At 45.7% G+C, this 24,649-nt stretch overlaps 1 protein-coding gene across 1 annotated transcript in view; it reads right to left on the reverse strand.

Annotated features, from left to right (window-relative positions):
• Positions 1-24,649, reverse strand: part of LOC144124575 (uncharacterized) — a 102,932-nt gene that overhangs the window by 38,709 nt on the left and 39,574 nt on the right. Inside the window, exons 2-4 of the mRNA XM_077657319.1 lie at positions 12,196-12,382; positions 6,284-6,444; positions 3,217-3,342 (exon numbers count right to left, since the gene is read on the reverse strand). Coding sequence (XP_077513445.1) covers positions 3,217-3,342; positions 6,284-6,444; positions 12,196-12,375 — 467 coding nt within the window. The 5' untranslated portion in view covers positions 12,376-12,382. The remainder of the gene's footprint in view (positions 1-3,216; positions 3,343-6,283; positions 6,445-12,195; positions 12,383-24,649) is intronic.

The following is a 24,649-nucleotide window of genomic DNA, read 5'->3' on the forward strand; positions in this document are numbered from 1 at the left end:
TACGGCCTTCTGGAAGGTTAGCTTTTTGTCCTCCGTGAACAACACACGCTGAATGTCCTCGCCTTGGCAGGCCGCAAACGAAACAGTCCCGGAGCGCTTCATCCAAGAAACTTCCAAATTCGCAACTCTGCACCAACCTTCGAAGTTCCGCGACAAATTCGGCAATGGACTCACCGCTTCGCTGTGACCGCTTGTAAAATTTCGCACGCTCTGCGATGACGGACGACTGCGGCGCCAGGTGATCGCTCAGGAGTTTCAGAAGACTGTCAAACTCTCGTGACGACGGTGCGTCCGATGCCGTCAGTGACTTGAGCAGCGCGTAGGTCTTCGCGCCGATGAGACTTAGGAAAGCAGGAACCTTCTTTGCTACTGGAACATCGTTGACCGAAAGATAGGCCTTCAACCTTTCCTCGTACGAGCGCTAGTCGCTCGTGGTCTCGTCGAAAGGTTCAATGTAGCCGATGTGACCCATGACTCACTTGGAAGTTCCGGCTGCCGTGATGCCAGTTTCAGGAATTTCACCGCAGGGAAATCTTCGTGGCGGGAAGCTTTTTTACACAGAGGCCAGGTTCTTTACACTACGAATTCCGTGCGGCGGTCATCCCATCCTTGTCGCCAATATGTCATGTCTGGCATACAAGAACTGGGCGGCGTAGACGTAGCATCGAAAGAACGTTTATTCCTGCTACTTGGCAGGAAGCCAACAGGTTACATACTGAGCGCAGTGGGCCCGTGCGAGCGGTCTTTTAAAGCCAGCACGGGCTACCCGATAAGAGATAGCCGGGCAGTGAGCATGCGCAGGCAGTACGCGATAACACGCGTGCTTGGTTTCGCGCGCACACAACAGCTACCACGTCCCGAGCTTCCGACTCGAGCGCAGGGAACTCTTCATTTCCATGTATCGGCTTCTCAGTAGGTTGTGGTTTGGGGCCACTAATGAAGGACTTGCGACGGTGTAAGGCGCTTACACGGAATGTGCAGCCACTGAAACTCGCTGCATGGTCACCTCCACAAATAGCGCAAGCAAAATCTGCCTTGGACTCTTTGTAATCATGGCTACCAGCACACCGCTTGCAACGTTGATCTTTGCTGCAAACTCTCGCTACATGTCCAAAGCGTTGGCACCTGAAGCAACGGGGAGGAGTTTCAACGAACTCGTGGACTGCATGTTCGGTGAAACCAAGGTCAATTATTCCAGGGCGCTCGGTAGTGGGAGCAAACGTTAGCACAATAGAGTTTGTAGGCTTCGCTGCCCATTGTTGTTCTCCAGGCTCCACCCGGCGCATTAACCGTCGCACGTGCAGAACTCCTTGCGGTTTCAAGTAGTCAAGAAGGGCACTTACCGAATACCACACTGGCACTCCCCTTATAACACATGAGTTAGTCATGTAGGAGTGTGGCAACCGGGCTTGAACTCGTATGCCACCGATCTGAGAGCACCGCAGAAGAATGTCTACTTGCTCTTCCGTTGAGATATCTAGATGAAGAGCCCCTTGCGTTGTGGAGCGACTGCGAATCGGAGCAGATCCCAGTAGTACTTTAATATCATCGAACAGCCTGATAGGGTTCCACTCTCTGAAGTCAACACCTTTCTCTTTTGGCTGAACTATCACTGGGATGCCGACTGTCCGGTGCTTCCGATGACTCACCACTTTGAAGCCATCGTTGTCCATTTCCGCCATGTCAGACACTTCCTCGTCGGAGGCGACGATAGTTGAGTCGTCCCCACTGAGCGATGATGACGCACTGCACTGCTGGACGTCCCTGATGACTGGCAGATCCCCGCCATGTGATGCCATGGCCGCCTCCGCCCCACTGGGCTCTTTCGGATGGCGCTGTCCCTTTAAGGATACCGGCGACGGAGCTGCCGTACCCTTCCCGTAGGGACAGTACCGCCTTAAAGACGCGGCCGTCTTCCAAGGATTGAAATAACCTAGTTAATAACTAGAAAACAAGGCAAAATTACTGAGCTGAGGTGACAACAGATCGAGCAGCGTCGTCTTCCTCTTTCTCCTCTTAAACCTCTATAACTCAAACCAATGAAGTTCAGTGGTTTGGTTTGATCTTTCAAACATCTATAGATCAAACCAAACCATTGAACTTAATATGCACACTTTCCCACAGGCTTCCTTGCCGTTTGGAAACTGTCTATGCTTACTGAACGCCGCGTTCACCTGGTGCTTGCCAGACCGCTGAGGTCAAGTGACCAGGACTCACTACGACAATTGCGGCTGAATTTAAACAGTGCAAGACATTTAGTTACAATGCTCAGCTCATGCAGGCGAGCTACCACACTACGATCGCAAAATTAACACTCTCAGACAAGTGCCAAAGAACTGTTCTCTGTTCTCACAGTAGCCCCATGCACTTGGCTTTTTATTTGCCTCTCTGGAGGACGTTGGGCTGATTGACAAACTTTATAATCTTTTTGTATCCACCCTTTATATGTATTTGCCACCTCCAGAAATTATACAAGAGAATACGAGAGAGGCCGTAGTGGAGGGCTCTCGATTATTTCAGGCCACCAGGTGTTCTTCAACGCGCGTTTACATCTGACAGCACACGAGTATTTTTGCATTTCTCCTCCATCAAAATGTGGCCTCCACGGCCTGGATCCGATTCCGCATTTTTCCGGTCGCCAGCCGAACGCCAAAGCCACTCAGCCTGCTCGGTGCGAGTAGCTTTTGTCTGCTCATCTGCACCACATCGGGCTTTTTTTATACTTAGACATTTTTGCATTTGTTTTCGATGTATAGTCAGCCGGATTTTATGAACGCATATTTTAAAGGTTCTACCGTGATTTTTTTAATGCGGAAATTAGTCGTTTGGAGAAAATGGTTTTCATGCAACTATTTGACCCACCCTGCTCATGCCACCGTTTTCTCCCAAAATCCTTCTCCAATACAGTGTAATTTGTCAACACTTTTTAAAAGCAGTCTAAATTCTCCGTTCTTTTTTAAAGAGGCTCTCCCTTCTAGCCTTCCTTCCAGTTGTTTCTTGAGTGGTAAGCAAAGTTGGCAACAACACCTAGCCTAGCGTAAAATTTTTTCATGTCTTTGTCTTCATGGCTCTGCAAAAGATTCGTCTTCGCGGGCTTGAAAACTGATGTCTCAGAAAAGTGTAACCAAAGCGCGTAGACAACACTTGATATCCGACGGCTGCAAATCGGGACGTACAACATAATTCGAGAAAGGCAGCATGGCGCCGTTCGCTCACCGGAACCATTCAACCCTGGAGTCTGAACTTTCCTGGAACTTTGTGCGCTCCAGTTCGAAGTCGATCCAGTCTTCAAGGCACTGACCGGCCTCGTCATCACTGGTGATTCCCGTGGAAGATATATACCTGCGCAGAACACAGGACGGCCACGCTATCCTCCGGAGGGAAATGGCGACTGCCCGAAGGCATGGTTAGAGAGCTGACACACCTTCCCTCTGCAAAGAGTTCGAGCTACTGTTAAAGCTTTGCGGTTCAAATAGGTGTCATGCTGTCTTTGATGACGATCGGATTGCGGGAATCTGTGAAACACGATTAGACCGCCACGTGAATGAAAATGGCACCGTTTGTATGGTGTGATGCGTGGAAGTCATTCAGTGCGCCATATATTCCAGAAATCTCCTGAAGCATTTACACTGCACTAGGCACTAAGCCTATGAAGGCCCGGTGTTTTTTTAATGAAAATGCTCTGGTGTGTTTTTAGTCGCATTTTCATGAAATCTGAAGGCAACAAGATTATCTGCAGCAATTTCTATCCACTCGTTTTAATCTCTCCTGACTTAGTTTGTCGTCATAAATGCGTAGCATTTACCAACGGCGCCTCTTGCCGCTTTCATTTCCTGACCGCTAAAAACAATATTCAGAGTGTGCCAACTCGTTTCAGTGGGAAACTTTTCTCATATAACCACTGCAATTTCTCAACGGTTTAATACCCCTGTCACACGGGCACTTCGACGGCCCTCGAACCTCTAGTCTGTCGACTCGAAGGTCATTGATCGGTGCTACACAGCCTGTTTCAACGGCCATCGTGTCAATAGTCTATCGAGTCAACAGAGCAGCTCGGAACTCTATCAAGATTTCGAGGGTCTTCGGGCGGTGGCCACGGACACACTCGGACGCGGTGCGCTCGCAGCAGCGCGCAAGGTAATAAAATCAAAGCAGTGCGAGTGTTTTTAAATTGGAAACTTCAAAATATACAACTTATTTTGCAGAAAAAAATACAGCCCGTAGGACAAACACTGCAGCACACTGAGTAGCGCGGTTGCCAGCGGTACAAAAACAAGCAACACTAGCTTCCTCAAAAGTGCATGAATGTTACTACAGCTTGTCCAAGGCAACTTCATTTCAAGAGCGAATAATCTTACTGTAAAAATTAAATATTTCGTTTTGTAACAATTTGAGGGTAAATTTGTTGTTGGATTCTTAGCATGCGAGAAAATTTATTGGCGACGACGGTGGCGCCATAACACCTCGGTGTGAGATGATTGAATCTCTCGACGATGATCGGGTTTGCCGTGTAGCAGCGGAAACCTCCTTCGTGTTCTACAGTAACCGAGAATCTCCCCTCGACTCAATACCCTTTAAAAGTTCCCCTGTGACAGGGGTATAACTTTGTAATTGGTAACATCATCGTCCCTGTAGCGGACGCTTTTGGGAAAATGTGACTATTTTAAGTACTACACGAAATTTCCTCAAGGCGGCCCGAAATAATCCATCGGGCAGAACTGCATCAGAAATGCGTAGGTATAAATTTCAGGAAGTGAGGTACTTCACCAGCGTCAATTACTTCATCACACAAGAGTAAGTGATTGATTTGGTGTATTTATGCATTGTGCGCATTAGCCGCGAGGCTAGGTGTACTTGAAGGGGCTATCAATAATGTTGCGGTATGCCTACCATGTTAAAGGACGCCGCTTCGCAAATATCCTCCAGCAAGAATTTTCTAATGCGTTTTGTGCAAGCTGAGTTATCTGTAGTTAAAATTTGAGTATCGGCGTTTTCACGCCTTTCCTTCTATCCTCACTTTTGCACACTGAAATGTCGGCGCTCCACTGCCGGCCCCACCCACTCGGCCCCTCCGACGCAGCCGACGCGCGCTACAGTTTTTCGGTTGGGAGGGGGGGGGGGGGGGGGAACTGCCAGCCGCGGCCGTGGTAGCTTCGTGACGTCAAAAGAGTTAGTACGGCGATCCAACGGTAGCCCACCGCTGCTGACATAACGAGCGCTGCATGGCGCGTTGCGCGCGCATTTGGGGCGTAAGCCCGGCACCCCTGGTCGCCCCGAGGTGTAGAAGCGTGAATTATTAAAAAATATTGTAAATGAATGGCTCGCTTTTGAGGTCTTGTACGCAGCATGAACGCTCGGTGGCCTTTATATCCGTAATGCAATCGTATTATAGCGAACATCAGACATCCTTTTCAGGCACCTTTTAAAGGTGCCTGAAAAGAGAAGTGCTTCTGCACAAAAAGCATTAGAAGGAATCAGAAACCATATACACGGGTATTCGGCACACCCAAGCCTGTCCTTGGTATTGGATAGCGTAACAATCACACTCTTTCCCTGGAATATTAACGCATCTCTCCTTTTATTATTAAGAGCGGCCATGCAGGTTACGTTGCATGTAATATAACATTTCCTTCTAAAGTACACACACGGTGGCAGGATGCACGGTCATATTTTTTTACCCGCCTAGCATTCTCCATTATGCAAGTGCCAACCGGCAACCCCTTCCATAATGCAGTACATTGCGTTCACCCCGCCCCTCTCTTAAAAAAAAAAAGTTCCGCTAATGTGTTTCTCGTCGATTCTTCAAATAAAACAATTCTTAAAATAACCCAAGCCTTCAGCCTGCTGCGATCATCGTTAATTCATAATTAACAAAAATAAAATTATTATGAAAGAGGGTTGGTATTAGAAGGATTATTACTGCATAACAAGTGCAATAGGCACGAAAACTTTACAGAAGGTGGGCGTGCGCAAAGCTTTATTGCGGCGCCGTAACCGCAACCGACAGTATGAAATGTCTGCGGGTAGAAGGAGATGTGAATGCTCCTTTCACCGGTGTCAATATCATTCGACCGGTTCGTGAAGCACAGTTACGATAAATCTGTTCCCTAGTGGATGCATACCGTAAACTTCTCCTGCTGACTACACTTATCAACACGTTAAAGCACTCTCAGCATACCATCAACTCACCAAATAAATGCATAAACCTAAACATTCACCCCTAACCGTGTCTCGTGCACACAGGCTGAGTACATCGCTAACAGTCACGGGATGGGACTGCGACCTTAGTTTGTCGACGATGTCGTTCTTGAGGCGCTCCTCGGCGTCGAGTAACTTCTGGAATTCGTTTCTCCAGACAGAGCGGTGCTGCTGCATCAGCGAAGCTGCCTTGTTTCGTGGAGCGTGCTGCATCGCACCGCCATCGCCTCCGTGCTGTTGTCTGCCCTGCGAAAATTACAATCATCACGCGTGTGAGGCAAAGACACGCGCTGTAACTCTCTCACTTTTCGGTTGACTCCTCGACAGCACCGTGACCGAAAGAACTAAAGAAGTAGTGGAAGACGGAAGAGAGAATGAAGCGCCGGAGGGGAGGGCTTCGGATCAAATTCAAGTAACTGTGGTTTTGCAGCGTACACTGTGGCCCCGGTTGCTGCCAGCCAACAGGCCTGTGTACGCTTTTATTCTTCGCTGAGGCGCAGGCGCGCGCGCGCACGCACGCACGCACGCACGCACTTACACACGCACACATACAAACGCGCGCGGCGTACACGAGCGCCTTTTGCATTTCGCGGCACCGCGGCCGAGATACAATCCATCGTCCCAGTAATAAGCAGCAGAACGCCCTACCCATTGTCCCATCAGGCAACAACTATCGAACCGCTCGAAAACATCTAATAGAAGACGTCATACACTCCAAGGCTCTGCCGAGCCTTGGAGTGCGCCGATGGTGCACTGCAGAGCACCGTCGGCGCACTCTAGACAGGGCTGCTCACCACTGTACGCCAATGAGGCCGAGATTTATTCTCCTCTGAAGTTTTTCCCAATTTTGCCTCGTACTATGCCATCCGTAACAACAATAATGAACGGGAAAAGAGGATATTCAGCTTGAGCAGCGGAATTTTTTCGATCCGCGTTAAGAGATAGGTTATAAACGAATCACCATTACAAGCCTTTGTTTTTCCTTAAAGGAACTCATCGCAGAAGCAGCGCAAGTTTTTATATACGACGAAAGGTAAGTTTGCGGAGATCAAGCGGCTGTAGTTGGCACAGGACAGGATTAATTAGAAGAGCATGGAAGATCCATTTGTGCTGCTGTGGACGCAGTTAGGCTGACGATGATGACGATGCTGACAATGACAACAAAGGGTACGCCTACACGGCAATCAACGTGCACAGGCGTGTAGCCTGCACCGAAGCTATGACTGCTTGATCTCGATAGCAAGAATAACAGCTTCTTAGTCCGCACCCGCCTCCTCAAGCGCGAACCCAAGCCTTCGGCTGATATCATTGCTAAACAATCGGATTGCGCTCAGTGTAATAATAAAATTTTCAGATCCTAGAAAGTGCACAAAGTAGTAACAGCGGATGCCAGTAAGCAAGCAGGACAAACGTAACATTTATCTGGTAATATCGGCGAGGCAGCTGCCAGGAAAATTTAGACGCAACCAGGCGCTGATAATAATATGATACCACGTGACGAAAGTGGGTAGGATTATTTTGCCCTAGTCTGAGGACTGAGTTGCCAGGGTGTTTCCAAGTCGCAGCGCACACGTTTGCCTACCGGAATCGGTGTTTTAACTCTGCTCGACCTCCAAACCTCATCCGTATCATCTTAATTTTTCTACCACCGGCGGAACGGGAATTGCGTGACTATTGAAAGCAGGCAACATTACGCACAGGCAGGCTCACGAACATCATCCCAAACATAGATCCCACAAATCGTTTGTTTTACATGTGTAAGGGCCCTTTAACCCGCCGACTTAATGCACAGGAAAGCGCGAAGACTTTACTGCCTACCGAGTGACCAAAGAACTTTCGAGACCAAGAGGAAGAACTTCGTGGCAGGCACTCGAAGGACTATGTCGTAAATCATCATAAATAAAACCATGCATCAACAATACTAGAAGTGGAGCGCGATGTAAATAGCTTCAAGAGCCGTCACAGAGCTCTTGAGAAGGCTGTGCATGCGATGTCGTACGCAGGTAACACGAAACCTACGCAGGTGCGCTTTAATTCAGTGCAGCCTACAGCGGCGGACCGACACTTAACTTCAATGGTGTTCATCTCATTGTTACTCCTACTTTGGGTGTGTCTCAGACTGCGGTTTTCACTTCATAATGGAGCATTCGGGCTTCCCGAGACAATTAAATGCTGCCTTAGTGCTGTCCTTAAATAAAGTTTTTTTCCTCCTTCTCTTCCAAAAAGGGTAATGTGCATGTGCACTGGTAGCCAAGCGGCTTACTGAGGGGCGCCAATGACGAAGTTCTGAAGAAAGCAATTAACTGAACGACCCTATCGTTTTACACCAGCGCTTATAGTACCTTCCGAGTACATCGGCTATAAAAGTCATGATCGAAGCCATTTAATAATAGTAATAATAATTGGTTTTGGGGAAAGGAAATGACGCAGTATCTGTCTCAGATATCGCTGGACACCTGAACCGCGCCGTAAGGGAAGGGATAAAGGAGGGAATGATAGAAGAAAGAAAGAGGTGCCGTAGTGGAGGGCTAATAATAATAATTGGTTTCTTGGCGAAAGGAAATGGCGCAGTATCTGTCTCATATATCTTTGGACACCTGAACCGCGCCGTAAGGGAAGGGATAAAGGAGGGAGTGAAAGAAGAAAGGAAGAAGAGGTGCCGTAGTGGAGGGCTCCGGAATAATTTCGACCACCTGGGGATCTTTAACGTGCACTGACATCGCACAGCACACGGGCGCCTGAGCGTTTTTTTCTCCATAAAAACGCAGCCGCCGCGGTCGGGTTCGAACCCGGGAACTCCGGATCAGTAGTCGAGCGCCCTAACCACTGAGCCACCGCGGCGGGGTAGTGGAGGGCTCCGGAATATAATTTCGACCACCTGGGGATCTTTAACGTGGACTGACATCGCACAGCACACGGGCGCCTCAGCGTTTTTCCTCCATAAAAACGCAGCCGCCGCGGTCGGGTTCGAACCCGGGAACTCCGGATCAGTAGTCGAAGCCATTTCCCAGTCTTTTAATCAAGATACTTCAAATATCATAGGTTGAGGCAGGCTCTAAATGTAGGGATGACAATTGTCTTCAGAAAGTTTAGTTGAAGAATGATGTCGAAAAAACTACAGAGAATGTTTACTACGTTCGAATCTGAGCAAAAGCACGGATTATTGCTACGTAGAAGACAGCAGTGAGCAGGCCGTGCCGCGGGACGGAGCAGATGGAAGTTCATGAAGACGACGCTCTCCAATGCACAGTGCGAGAGTGTGATGCAGTTTAACACGAGGCGCGTTGGCTGCGGCGATCGTCTAGTGGTCAGTGAAGAAAAAAAAAAGCGGCGATAGCCTAGTGGTATCGCTCAGGTGCCCTTAAAGGAGATTTGTTTGCGCAGCCGCCGGTTCGGCTCGCGGTCATGGATATTGATTCAATTTCTTCTTCATGGTTTTCCCTCTTACTCAGCTGAATGTGGAAACTAGGCACACGGCGTGTGCTTAGACAGTGCGTGGGCTTAAACAGGTTTACGATGAGTAAAAAACATTTCACCAAAAATATCGAAGAAAACAACATAATCATTAACAAATTAAGACGGTACACAGTACAGGACAGGACGGTAACTACAGTAATGAAAACGCATCTGTTGAGAAAAACTACGCCTGACGCGTGCCCTTCGTGCACCCTTCCTCTCTGTAGGCCAAGACCCGTGGACTGTTGGACAAGTAGTAGCCTATCATTTAGGACCTTTTGTTTTTTCTTAAAATAATGTTGATCCTCCTCCTTCTCCTCTTAAAAATAACTTGCGCATCACATAAAGCATCATGCGTTGCTCACAGCAAGTCTATCTGTTTTTGTTTAGTTTAAGTGGAGAGGCGGCCACAGAGTTGCTTTCTTCAGTTTAACTCATTTTAATGGCACCAAAATTGCTGGATTGCACTTAAGTCTGCTTAAAAGCGGTAATGCGAAAGCCTCTCCCGTCCCTCTTTTCTCCAACGTTTTTCATTGTTAATTTGTTTTATTTTTATTAGACTAAATTTTGTTATGTTTTATTTTTATCAAACTTTTGTCCTTTTATCTCCGCAGAAGACATAATCATGCAGACAAAATTTGCGGGCGCTTTTTGCGTACGCGAAATTCCCATATAATGCCATGGCATTAATAAATTCACATTTTAGCATGTGTATTGCGCGTACAAAAACGGTAGTTGCTTGGGCAGCAGCACCAATATCATACGTTTAGTAATGATCAACAACGTCGACGGGTGCACGCAGGGCACCAGGGGCATTACTGTGACGCCTGAGCCTTTCGTTTGCGCAGCACTTGGTCTAGCCTGTGTCATCATCATTACCAGCCAGTTGTGACCACCGTAAGTTAGAGAGCGCTCCCACTGACCTCAGTTGAACCTTCCCTGCCCTGCGGCTCCCACCGTATGCCCACAAAGATCTTGATTCCATCTATCCACCTTACTCTCTGTCGCCACTCCCGTTGTGGCCATCTGTTGACGTCCACTCCTCCACCTGAGCGGCCACCGGTAATCGTTTCCACGGATGATATGCACGGATGATATGTCCATTTAAGTTGCTTAGTTTCACTAAGGGTACCCTTAATTCGCGTTCTCTCACTGACCCACTCCGCTCTCTTCCTGTCTCCTAGGTTACACCTATCATTCTCGTTTCCATAGCTCGCTGCGAAGTTTAACCCTTTGCATTAGCACTAACAATGGTACCGCTTAGAGGAGTGTTGGCAAGATACAGCTATTAAACGTCTTCCACTTGAACAATATTGCTAGGCCAATATTCATGGCTACAGAGATTACTTGGCAGTAGCCCTCTAATTTTTATTCCCGAATTTTTTAACTTAGCAGTCGCTAATTGCCCTAGAAAGATCTACTTTATAACCAATTCATCATTGCAAATACAAATTGTCGAACCGTTTCCAGACGGCGGAAATTTATTTCTCTTCACATTAATTTCTAGTCCTACCATTCTGTTTTAAGCTTTTCAGTCAACAATCGTAAGCTGCAATTCCTTCCCTGAGTTACATTGCAAACAAACACAGCCATAAAATCGGAGATTATTAAGGTGTGATACACTAAGATATTTAACCCCAGCTCTTCCCAGTCGAATACAGCATGTACAATCTTTTTCAAAAGTAAACAGCGAAGGGGTCTGCTTCTGAACTCTGCAGCGCTGATTCTCTTATATACTCAGGCACCCTAATCTTACGAAGGCAGGATCACCTTAAGTACTCATCCCTCGCTAGCTTCGGGTGTATATTTCTGACAAAGACTGCCTGCTCTAAACACGCGGCGAATAGCAGTAGAGATATTGCGCATTTGGCAATTTTTCATAAGAGCCTTCTTGATTCGTATTTTATGATTTCTCCGGAGGAAACATATAGTCGATGTAGTGTCTATAGATATTTTCTAGCACCTTTACATGTGTCTCTTTTACACCCCGGTTTAAGAGATCTTGCAGACACGCTAAATTGTTCATAGTTCCAGGAAGTGGTACAGGGCATTTGCAATACAGACACAAATGAGAAGAGCTATAGAACAAACGCTTCTCTGTTTGTCAATTAAAGGTTAAAGCTTCTCTGGCCTTATTACCGACTTACATTACATCTTTTTGAGAAAAGGATGTTGAAGAAATATGCAAATAATTTCTCAAGCTAGTTTATTTGTTATGTTCGTCATTACTGAAACACTATCCATTCTCGTGCTTGCCTTACCCTCGGGGTTATTATGCCTCGCGCATACAGGGTGGCAAGCTTTCAGAGCTCGCATTCTCTACCATATTTCGACCGGTGTACAATTTTTAATCCTTATCTGCCGCCATTGCCCTTTGCTCAGCAGCTACAAGGCTTTCCTTTTTCCATCTTTCGTTGCACTGGAAAGTTCATTTCGGTCCACATGGAGAGACAGCTTCATACTTCTCCGACCTCTACCCCGAAATGAAACTGAATAAAAGTCAGGAACAAATTTCGCCAAATAACTGTGCAAATACGCTACCCTGCCGCTTTGGGAGTCTGGAGTCTGGTCACTGCGCGGCGGGGTTCCGCCATCCCCGTGCTCCTCCGCAGTTGTGGCCACGATGGACTTCCGTCCTCCGCCGACTTTCTTCGTGAGGCGCTTCTTGCGTGCAAGCTTGCCCCCGCCTGGACTATGGTTGGCCTTCACTTCCACCTCCATTGTGGGGCTGCATTCAAAGAAGTGTAGTGCCAGTTGCTAAAACTCGACTTCAAATGGTCTGCGCTTTTAATGCCAAAGCACTCATACGCTCACCAACCCCCGATCATTGATCTTGAAAACCGATCTCACGATTTTGAGCCGTCGCCTCGCAATAGCGACACCACGTGAAGTTTCTTGTGACCTGCTTTGAATTTTGGTAAGTAACAACAAGTAAACAATATATGCCACATGGTTGCCTGAGCTCCATTCTGCCATTTCTTGCACCAATTGAAATTTATCGTCCTTTTAGGTATACGCTTTGTGAATACAGCAAATACAGAGTTAATTTCAGAGTGGTGTTTTAATTATGATTCGCACGTCTGATTGAACATTTACACTGTTTTCTCTAACCAATGCCACTAAAGTTGCGATTTCCTTCTTCTATCAAATGAAGACATTTTAGAATCTCTAACGTTTCAATCGACGTCCGAACAGTACTCGCAGAGATTAAGATAACTATTTTAAACCCATTTATGCGGCACGTGCTGTCGTACCTTATGTGCCTTGTGTCATTATCAAACATAAGTGCATTCGCGGCATCGCCGAGCTCACTGCGAGTCTGGCACTTCACAGCAATTTCTATAACGAAGGTACCGATGTCAGTTGTGGTGAAGTATTACGACCTCCTGAACGTGAAAGCAAAGATTGAATATTTCGGTCAATTTATTTATTTATTTACAACATACTGCTAGCCTCATTGTGGAAGCTTTCGCAGGACAGGAATAAATTACATACACACATAAAAAAACGGTTACGGTGAGTTTAGTGCAGGAATGAAAACAGTAATAATTGCTTGCAAAAGAACTTGAAAAAAGGAAAAAAGCAATGCAATACAATCTGATAAATCATGCGTGCGGAAAACACAATAAAAACAAACATTTCCAAAACAGTGCAATTATTCTGATTCAAGATTTCACAATCCTTCTAAAAAGGCATCAAACGAATTACAGGTGACCACATCATTCGGCACCGCATTCCAATCTCGGATGGCTTGTGGAAAGAACGAAGATTTGAAAGTGTCACTCTGAAATCTGTACTCGGTAATGTGCTTAGTATGCTTTGTTCTCGAGTTTATTGATTTAGAAAATGACAAGTACTTATTTTGATCTATTTTGAAAGCATAATTTCAGCGTGCATACGCAACTTTCGCTCTTAGAGTACACGAAAACAGGCAAACTCCGACGTAGAAAAAAAGTCATTTCTTAATTTCGCACAGCGTAGCGTATACACCCACAAGCAAGTAGCGAATAGTGCGAGTCCCTTGAATAAACGCCATGGCGCGGCCAAATTGACGTCAAAGTTTTACATAATCTTTTGGCCCCAAGATGTAACAACGAAGTTTCACGAGCCGCTGCTTCTACCGCGTTATTATCGCAGTTTTTACAGCGCATTCTGTCCGGTTACCGCCTCTCGCCTTTGCCTACATTCCCTCAAAGTACAACTCTACACAGTCCCTTAGGTACTTTATGCTCCCTTGCAACTATTAAGAGGATGCATACTTCTTGCGAACGGTCAGCTGCGGAAGCCTCTGCGTTCTTGGCACCAAGCTAATCGTCGACTTTAACCGCAATCGCAAAGAAAAAATATCAAATGCATTATCATCATCATCAGCCTGACCGCGCCCACTGCAGGCCAAACGCCTCTCCCATGTCTCTCCAATTAACCCTGTCCTTTGTCAGCTGCGGCCACCGTATCCTCGAAAACTTCTTAATCTCATCCGCCCGCCTTACTTTCTGCCGCCCCCTGCTACGCTAGCCTTCTCTTGGAATCCGCTCGATTTCGACTAGGATGTCATTTACCCGAATTTGTTTCCTCGCCCAGTCTGCCCGCTTCCGGTTTCTTAACGTTACACCTATAATTTTTCTTTCAATACCTCGCTGCTTTGTCCTTAACTTAAGCTGAACCCTTTTCGTTAGCCTCCAAGTTTCTGCCCCATAGGTGAGTGCTGGTAAGATACAGCGGTTGTCTATAATTTTCTCTTGAGCCATATTTGTAAACTGCCATTCATGATCAGAGAGACCCTGCGATATGCGCTCCACCCATTCTTATTCTTTAAATTTTTTCCCTTTCATGAGCCGGATCAGCCGTAAGTGCACTGCCCTTCAAAGTCGCGCAACTTAATGCCTTTATTTCGAAACGGACTACTGAAATGGAATGCACTGTGTAAATAGAGCAGCGCTAGAATAAATCGTCACGGTCAATATTGAAACTCAAAACCATTCCACATGTAAGAGTTGCAAGTAATTCATCACCGAGAGGGTACCGTGCATTTATACGCACATCGCGAGTAAATGGCGTCTGATAGCTGCAGCTCAGATATCTCAGGAATTTCTAGGTGTGCAAGGGCTCGGCATTGTTTGCTATCACAGCATCAGGTCTTAGAACCATATCCGATGTCTGGCAGTCAAAGTGTCACGCGACCTCCGGCACCAGTCTTTCAGCCTACATAAGAGCGCCATTTGCGCATTTTGCCACGAGATGGAGCCTTCAAACCTGCCGTTTTACGTTGGGGAATGCCACCGCCGTAGCTTGCAGGCGTTCTGTCGACCTCCGTTGAATTGTTACAAATAAAAAAAGCGCCATTCAAGCCTATGGGCGTTTGTCGACTGCCGCGGTCTGTCATACGATAGAGATAAGAAATATGGGATTGTTGACAACAGAGACAAAAGTGAATAAATGTCAGAACGGAGCCTCAGTCCGTCACCCAACGTTTTTACAACCTTTCACAACGTTGTCAAAAACTTGGCTAGATGATTGAGGCTCCCGTTGGAGCTTTGTTCATTTTGTTTTTGAGCAGTCTATCACAGTTTGCAATACATTACTTCCGCATTAAAGTGTTTTCTGATAGCACCCAATAGCCGTTTCAAAGAGTTTATCTATTTATTTATTTTCCCGGCCGCGGAGGCAGAATTTCGATGGAGGCGAAATTCTAGAGGCCCGTGTGCTGTGCGATGTCAGTGCACGTTAAAGAACCACAGGCGGTCGAAATTTCCGGAGTCCTTCACTACGGCGTCTCTCATAGCCTGAGTCGCTTTGGGACGTTAAACCTCCATAAACCAACTATTTATTTATTTCATTACCCTGAGAACCCGTACGCATTACAGACACTAAATTGAAGGGCCGCATCACAAAGCTGCTGTTATGCCCACTTAAAGATTTCGGAGCGCGCCTGTTGTTCTTATTGACGGCAGGTGTTGATAACATGGTCGACTCTAATTCAATGCGCAGAGGGGATACAGCAGTTTCCAGTGGTAGGCAAATTCTTCATCATGTATCTTGGCGACGAGTGTACGCATCTCGCTGCATTTGCGCGTATCCTAACAAGTCGGCGGAACACCAGACTGCAGGCATACCGCAAATTGTGGCAAAGAAATGGACAAAATTGAAGAGCCGCGTAACGGAAGGTGTTCCGACACCCATCGGGCCATATTCAACCCCATTACACTAATCAACTAGGGAGTCAAGCCAAAGATTTTTCGTTACAAAATGCGTGTTGACAATGCTGAATACATCCCGTCGCCACTAACCAATAAAGCTGGCTGCTGCTAAAGAAAACAAGGGGCAGGCGTTATGTCGGTGATAAACCGTCGTAGGTGAGTCGTAAATCAGATCTTCTAAAGCACAGTACAGAGCATGAGGACCGGGTGGTGTCGAACATGATATTCAACGTTAGCTCTGAAGGACTTACGATCTGATGTTTTCGTTTCTTTCGTTGTTTCTTCTCCCCTGCAGCACTTACAGCAACCCGAGGAACTGAAAAGCAGGCACTGAGCGCCTCTGCTGAACCCGGGCATGTGCCGACACGCTGATGTGGCCGCCAATAAACGTGATGCCCTGCGCGCCCACTCTTTTACCGCTTCACGCTCTGTTAATCTCTTGCAATAGCCAGCGCCGCGAGTTGGCTGCCGTTGGCCGCTGGCAGCACTCTGGCTGAGCAGGGTGCGAAGCGGTAGATGCAGCGCGGGCAACTAATCTCGTGATTACTGCTCCACCTGCCGTGAGAACGTCTGATACGGACTTGCATCGGAATACGTTATGTTGCTTTTCCCTCGTCTTTCTCTTTTCTTAGGATGTCTGGCAAAAGTGGGCCAGTAAGTTCGTTTCGCTGCCCCAGCCAAAGAGGAAAAGCAAGAAAACACTGATGAACTGAACATCTGAAGCGTGTTCTTCAACTCTCTGCATCAGCAGACAAAATGCATTTTTATTACCTTAGATGGTTTGCGATAGGACATACATGAACTTATATTTAAAGTTAGGCAACTTGTTCATAATCAGTAGTGGGCAAATGCCCTCATTTTTCTTTTCCTCCCTCACCCTCACTCTCTAATCGATGACCTGCCCTCACCCTCATTTTGGAAATTTACCCGGCCCTTCCTCACCCTCACTTCGAAAAATTTCGTGGCCTCCCCCAGCCCTCACATCGTCTGCCATCTCTCACCTTCACTAACAGTCGTTTTAAAACTCCAGTTTTTTTTTGTAGTCGGCAACTTTTGGCGATAATACTGAGTACTAATAATATAATACGAGCCCTCAAGGTGCTATTAAACGAGAGGCTAGATGCTTATATTGTTGTGCGTGTGCGTGTGCGTGCGTGCGTGCGTGCGCGTGTGCGTGCGTGTGCGCGTGCGTGTGTGTGTGTGTGTGTGTGTGTGTGTGTGTGTGTGTGTGTGTGTGTGTGTGTGTGTGTGTGTGTGTGTGTGTGTGTGTGTGTGTGTGTGTGTGTGTGTGCGTGCGTGCGTGCGTGCGTGCGTGCGTGCGTGCGTGCGTGAGTGAGTGCGTTGGTTGGGCAAATACGTGAGACAAAACCGACACAGTTACGAGTTGCGCCCCAAAATTTCATTGCATGCATACATATGCACGGCACTTATAACATTTCACTCTTATCTACATGCACTGCTAAAACGAGTCAGCGCGTTGTTCCATCTTTGTACAAAAACTTACGAACACCTAGAATATTTAGAAAACGATGCAATAGCGTTTATCACAATTATAATAAGTGCTAAGTGCAGAATAGACTCAAAAAAAGGAAAATTTGTAGGTCGCTTAATTATGATTACCCGATGATATTGCGATAGCATTGGGTCTTCTGAGAGAGAGAGTAAACTTTATTTTTCCAACTGACAGGTTTGGTTGCGAATTTCACTGCTTCTAATCTCCCGCCATTTCATGCGGTTTGCTGCATGCTCGCCTGATGAAGCTTCCATGCGCACGGATGGATGAAGAAGACCACGCTTTCAAACTACGGCGTGAGAGACGCAATTTAACACGCGTGAGTGCGGGAAGATGACGAAGACGACGACATTTCAAGCACAGCTCGGGAGCTTGACATTTCATACAGGCAAGATGTTAAGAACACCATCTGCCGGGCAAGTTGGTTGCGGTCCATATATGTATCAGCAGTGCGAACTTGACGTGCTGACGTTATCACAAGCTGCCCATCGGATTGTGAGCAAACTGACCACCGTCGCAGTTCAATTACTGATTAGTCGCGAGAGATTACTCAGGAACAACAGAAGTCTCGCAAGTACCGCCGATGGCAACACCTACCATCGCAGAGCAGTGAGGCGTAGCTTATCCACTGCATCTCTGCGCCAGGAGCGAAATCAGGACTAACAGAGGTCTGTGAAAGTAGAGAATCACCAGTTCTACCGCAGTAAATGTCTAAAATTATGCAATATCAAGCAAACTTACATTATAATATATATCAACCCAAGAAAATCAGTTCAGGTCAAGGAGGAGCATATAAAGTTGTCATACGCACCAGGGCCAGGTGCTAGCCCACAATAATTTGTGGTTAACCCCAAGCTAAACCACCCCTGATTTTTTTTTTTGCTTGCAAGTCTACGCATTACCCATTTGCTGAGTGTCAATTCGCTATCGTGCCTGCAAGAAATTTGGTTCATAAAACCAGGCGCACGATTACGTGGTCACACGTCTCTACAGAGATAGAAATAAACCAAGAGATGCGTTCCTGTTATTTGGAGAGCAGCATCACTTCTCCTTTATAGCACATCGCACAATGCAAGGCAGAGCGAGCCATGATTGAGACCAAGGTGGTTAAGCTGATGATTTATTTCCATGGTATTACTACAGTGGTTGGCATTGCCCACGACATTGCGGCACCGTTTCCCTATACCCCACTTCCAACTAAACTAGAAATTAGAAAGAAGATACGACTGTACTGAAGTACTCAGTGCGAATGAAAAAAATCCACACCAGCGCCACCAGCAGGCTTTGATTTGACAGCGGAATTTCGTAGAAGCGTTTTTTCGCTGCAGTCAGTTTTTTGAAAACTCGCTGAGCTGAAATCGGACTTCGTTTCCGGAAACAAAGCTTAGAAGTTCTTAATCAACAGCCTTACTAGGTATCATTGCTGCGTTTTACTGTACACTGTGATCATCTGAGATACTCGGGGCTGATAATGAAAATTTTTGCAGCCATACGACAGTTCCCATTGGACCGGCGAACATATGCACGGTCCGGTTAGTGCTTCCTTGTTAGTGCACTATACAGGGTGTTTCATCTAATATTTTACACAGTTTTTAAATATAGTTTTTTTAAGTTAAAAGAGCGCTTTTTTCGGCATAGAATTGTCAGCGGTACAGCACATCGCGGCGACAGAAAAGACGTGCGGCTCTTCGCCTTTCATGTTCGTCTCATGTACCTTCAGACTACACGAATGTCTACCCCGGGAACCTTCACCCTAAGAACTAGCGCTATAAAACGTGAATCCATAATGGACTGCACAGACAAAAACATTAGCCTGGAGTACAGGTCGGGCCAACGCCCTCGCCTAAGACAGCGCATCTTGCCCTTCCTCACCCTCACCTCATCATGTCTTTCCTCTCTCACCCTCGTCCTCACGAATTTTCTTATGCCCATCTTCCCTCACTCTAACCTCATCGAACGAAATCTTCATGACGTAAGGGTGAGGATGCCTTGATGAGGGCTCGCCCTGGTTATGATCCCCACCTCTAGTTTTAATGCATCGTTGAAAAAGCGCCCAGTAAGACGAACGGTCGAAAAAAGAACACGGGGACAAGCGCTAAGTCGTAACTGAAACTTTATTCGGGGCACAAACACGTATAAATAGGAAACCAAACCTAGCAAGACCTCGAAAGCGGCAGTGAATCGTCACTCATCAGATGTCATAAAAGACCTTATTCACTCAGACTATCGCTGAAACACGAGTGAGGAGGCTTCTGTAAATCCTATCTAAGTTTGACTGATACAATTTGCCCTATTCATATGCCAGACGTTCACGGAAAAAACTGAAACTGCCATTTGGAAGACGTTCAAGGAGATAGCCTTCAAATGGAAGAGGGTAAAAGAGAAAGCTTTCAGTTTGTTGATTCTCCACTTGAATATGCTGACGAGCGGCGTCAAAAAGACGAAAGACCTTTAGTTGGGCGTATTTTTCTCCTCTAAAACCCACAAAGAATGCATCTCCTTCCTCGCCATTGTTTCAGAGCGAGACACCGCGCAGCATGCAGTCGCCATCTGCTTAAAGAAGCACCTGACGGCTTTCACGCTGGACGATCTGTTCCTCATCGCGATTTCGGCGTTTGTCGTGAATCTGCTTAGGGACGCCAAGAATCCAGGACAGTGTATCGTTTTCAGCGTGGGCATGGGATTATATTATTCAATGCCACATGTCGAGCTCATGGAGACTGTTCAGGAGTGTACCACGATGGACAACGATGATGCTGCGTTCGTGTCTAGACGTGGTGTCTCCGTTGAGTTTTTTTTTTTGCAAAACTGTCTTTTTATCTGGGTTCAACAGTCATAAGACGGAATGGAAAATTCTTGTTTCAACATAACGATGTCTGCACAGGTTCTTTTTCTGGCCCTTATTCTCACAATATCTTAATTGTTACGATAGATAAATTCATCGCACAAAATTCAGTGGGGTGAGATCTGAAAATCTCTAGGTACATGAACGAATATCTCGTGTTGTCGTCTGGCTCTAACCTCAGGCGCGGTGTTGTAGACGTCATAAAACTGATCAAAGAAGGCAGCTCAGCGTTAAGTTTACAGTAAAGTCCCGAAAGTTTGTACGCTTCAGTTTCTTGACGTGTTACTGTTTCTACGCCATGGTCATGTTTGCTGGTCCTACCGCACCAAATGTAAGAAGCCACTGCTTGAATACTCGTCAGGTCACTTCTAAACCTTTAAAAATGGGATCGTAACTTCAATTTCCCCCCATTTTATTCGGACATCAAAATTACATATGATGAGGACCGTGAACAAAAAGCCTATATCTAACCGGGCTTGATGAGGTCGATGGCCCCTAAACATCGCATTAGCAACAAACGCGGATGCAAAATCAACGTGTGAAACATGGAAGGATCTGATACAAAATCAAGACATAAGCAAGGTATATCACAAGAAAGACAAACAGGGTTTACTGAAGTAAACAGAGGATAGTGAAATGGGGAAAAAATGCATAAAAGTGCAGGTGTGGGACTGCTAATTATTTAGCAAAAACACTATTGTGGCAATGGAACATTTCTCTCGTTCATAAGAGATGGCATCATATTGCGTAGCATCAGGCAATCATAGTGCCTAAAAATGTCTAAAATCAGCCATCATCAAATCCTGCCATCACTGAATGCATGAATGTGATAGCTCACACGTCACCATACTCAAGGGATGCGGTTATCGTGCAGGCTTATAGCATAATTACAAGATGAGCTAAATTTACGAGGAGTAGAAGGACTTTAATGGAACAGGAGAGGTCTGCCTGGTTTTGGGTTAAATTTAGCACGTGGCACAAACCCATGGCGATGTACCAGTGATACCGTACGTGAACAGAATGGCGCATGGACTTAAAAAGCTGTGGTGCTTTAACGTAGTTAAACCGAGTAGACGTGCGAAATCACCTGTTAAGACTGGTTGGCTCATGGCTTTGTTTTGCTGGGTCGTCGGCACGTCTAGCTGCGATCAGACTAAGGATAAGCTGTGATCAAGGTTAAGCTGACGTGATATGTTTGCGCCGCAGATGAAAGTTGATGTAGACGACTATAACATGAGGCATGATCGGCTGCGGCGAAAGCATTGTGCTCTAGTGCAGTTGCCAGAAAAGCTCATCTATTCGCGCCACCGTGGGTTTTAAATCCAGTGGCGGCAATATTTATTTCATTTCGGCACCATCAAGGTCAGGCACACCACAAGATTCTTGCTTCGGTTTGACATTGTGAAGTAGTGCTTGAGCTCTAAAACGTTCTTGGGCGCTACGATGTCCCGATGGTATTTTACGCCTCTCGGAAGTTGGCCGAAATTCGTTCTCAATCGCGCAGCAGGAAGAATGATGCTGGAAAAGGAAAAGAAGAAACAAGTGTAGCCTCAAGCACACAGCCCCGTTAGTTTCTTGTTGTGTCGGGGCAGTGTACAAGTTGAGGTTGATATGTGGCGCTTTATACATAGGCCAAACAAGCCAATGTAATAATGAGAGGTATTGGGGAGCACATAACACTGCTAGTCGAGGAATCGCTTAAAAATCTGCTGAAGCTTTGCGCACGTGTTGCGACAATGATGAAAAGAGAAAAAATCAGCGCGCAGTGTTGATTGCCAGAGCGACGATTCTTTTCAGGCATCGTGGCCAGCTGGTGCGTGAACTTAAGGTAGCCTTCCACATACGCATGAATAGTCAAACTGTACCAGTCAAACCTCGGTAGGGTTAACAAAGAGGGAATTTCAGTTTTTTGCCTCCTCCTACAAGTTCCAACGATAATCTGATTAGCCTTCAGATCCTCTCTGATACTGAACTGAACTTAACTAATCTTTATTTACCAGAAAGGCTGGTGGGTCACCCGGGCTAAAAGCTGTAATCAAACAGCTTGACGAGGCCCAGGCAACCTTTACAAGGCAGCATAGACGAGACCACTAAATAATAATAACACTAAAAAATGATGAAAAAAGGTTAACATGAAATAGTCAGCTTTACAAAAAATAAGAATCATTTCCACGTAGTTCGATAGAAAATGTGTACACAAAGACTGCATTTTTTGTTACATATTGACACAATCCGCATGAATAATGAGAAGGCATCTTCGTGAGCAATTGGAGGGAAGCTGTAAAAGAATAACTAAGAAACATTGTAACAAAAAAAAACAAAAAACGCATTACCATTTGGAAAAAAGCTGTAGCAATTGAACAGGGGTCAAACATTTCATGTGTTGATATTTGTTTAATACGGACGGAAGATTGTGACGTAAAGACTGGAGCTTGTAATCGGTGCGGAAAAAGGGTACGAGCCGTGTGTCTTTACACTGCGTGTGTTTAGGATTTTAGTGTGATGCTGCAATGGACCAGAAATTGCTAAAAGGACCGAAAGCTGACAGGTGAAAAGTGATGTTAGCGTAAGAGTCTGTATTCATACATGCAGTTTACATAAAGAATTTCGTACTTCTGGAAAAAATGTAGGGTGGAAGTTAGATAATCTAGACAAAATATATGACGAATAGCCTTTTTTTTGTACCACGAGAATTTTGCTTAGGTTCTTTTTAGTTGTTTTTAGCCACACCAAGCTGCAGTAATTAATTTGTGAGGCAAACAAAGCGTAATATATTTGAAGTTTTATTTTTACCGGAAGAATGGCGCGTGTACGTGATATTGCCCCAGTTGCAGAGGAAAGCTTCTTACATAATTTCTCAAAGTGTAAATACCATGTTAAATATGAGGAGAATGTAACGCCAAGAATCTTGTGCTGCTCAACCACTTCATTATCCTGTCCATCAAATCTAATTGGTTGATCTAAAACGAATACTTTATTACCAGCCCGGAAAAGCATGACCTTTGTTTTTTTTAGTATTGATTTTAAGCTGATTTGATTGTGACCAAGGACCAATTTTTTCAAGCAAATGATTACATCTGATCGCTAAAATATTTGCATCTGTACCTGAAAGGAGAATATTGAAATCATCAGCATATATAACGAAATTAACTGTCGTGTCGACAAAAACTATGTCGTTAATGAATAGATGAAATAAAAGAGGACCTAGCACGCTCCCTTGCGGATGCCATTTAATATCTGTGAGGGGGATGACATTCGATTGTTAATACAAACGCATTGTGATCTGTTTCCCAAATATGATTTGAATAGCTGAAGAGGTTTACCACGAACGCCATTTATTAAGAGTTTTTCAGTTAAAATATCATCATGGAGAGTCAAAAGCCTTGCTAAAGTTTATAAACAACCCAAGGGTAATTTGTCGGTTTTCAAAATTTTGGATAATGTGTTCTTTTAGCGTAAGGAGTGCTGACTCTGTGGACCTTTCCTTTCTGAAACCATACTGCGCATCCGAAATTATGCCTATTCTATTGAAAAAGTTATTTAATCTCGTGTATAAAATTTTCTCAAAGCCCTTCGAGAACACGGGTAGTCACAGTGGTCACCTGGTGAGTGACCACTCATTCTTGTGACAATTGCTGCTTTCGAGTTTTTGTTTAGTTTTGTTTCCTATTTGTGCATGTTGCTGTCTCCAATAAAGTTTCATTTGTTGGTTAGCACTCGTACTTGTGTCCTTTCTTCGTCCGTTTGTCTTTTTGCGGACTTTTTAAGCATGCGAGATAAACGTATTATCGGGTGTAACGGAAATTAACTAGCGCCGGTCACATATGTAGAATCACACAAATTGATTTTCTGAAAAATTGGCGCTTTTTTTCTTCAATGTTGGCCAGAATGATAGCGTTCTGTTTCTCATCTTAAAGCAGTCGAGCTGAAATGACGGTATGCACTTACCGCATGTGTAAGCGCGGCTACTCTTCCCGATGCACTTTGCCTAACACAATGGCCGCGCCTAGTGGGCTACATCACCTACATGCTCCCATGCTTCCATGGCAGTTACAGACTACAGGCATGGCAGCTACAGGCTGCCATGACCCCTCTCACTGTCATACAGAGAAGAAACATTCTAAGTGCGTTTGTTGCAATTACACTGCGGTTACTAACTGCTCGTTTCCGCCGGGTAAATGAACTGTAGATTCCTTGCGAGACCATCCCTCTTTCCTTACTTGGTCCCTCTTAGTTTTTTCGCGTAGGAGGAGGTTGCAGCGATACGACCCGTTACTTGTTGCATAAATTAAATTAGTTTTGGGGGAAAGGAAATGGCGCAGTATCTGTTTCACATATAGGCGGACACCTGAACCGCGGCGTAAAGGAAGGGATAAAGGAGGGACTTAGAGAAGAAAGGAAGAAAGGGGTGCCGTAGTGAAGGACTCCGGAGTAATTTCG

This window comes from Amblyomma americanum, chromosome 3 (genome assembly GCF_052857255.1).
Source record: "Amblyomma americanum isolate KBUSLIRL-KWMA chromosome 3, ASM5285725v1, whole genome shotgun sequence".
NCBI classification, from domain to species: Eukaryota; Metazoa; Arthropoda; class Arachnida; order Ixodida; family Ixodidae; genus Amblyomma; species Amblyomma americanum.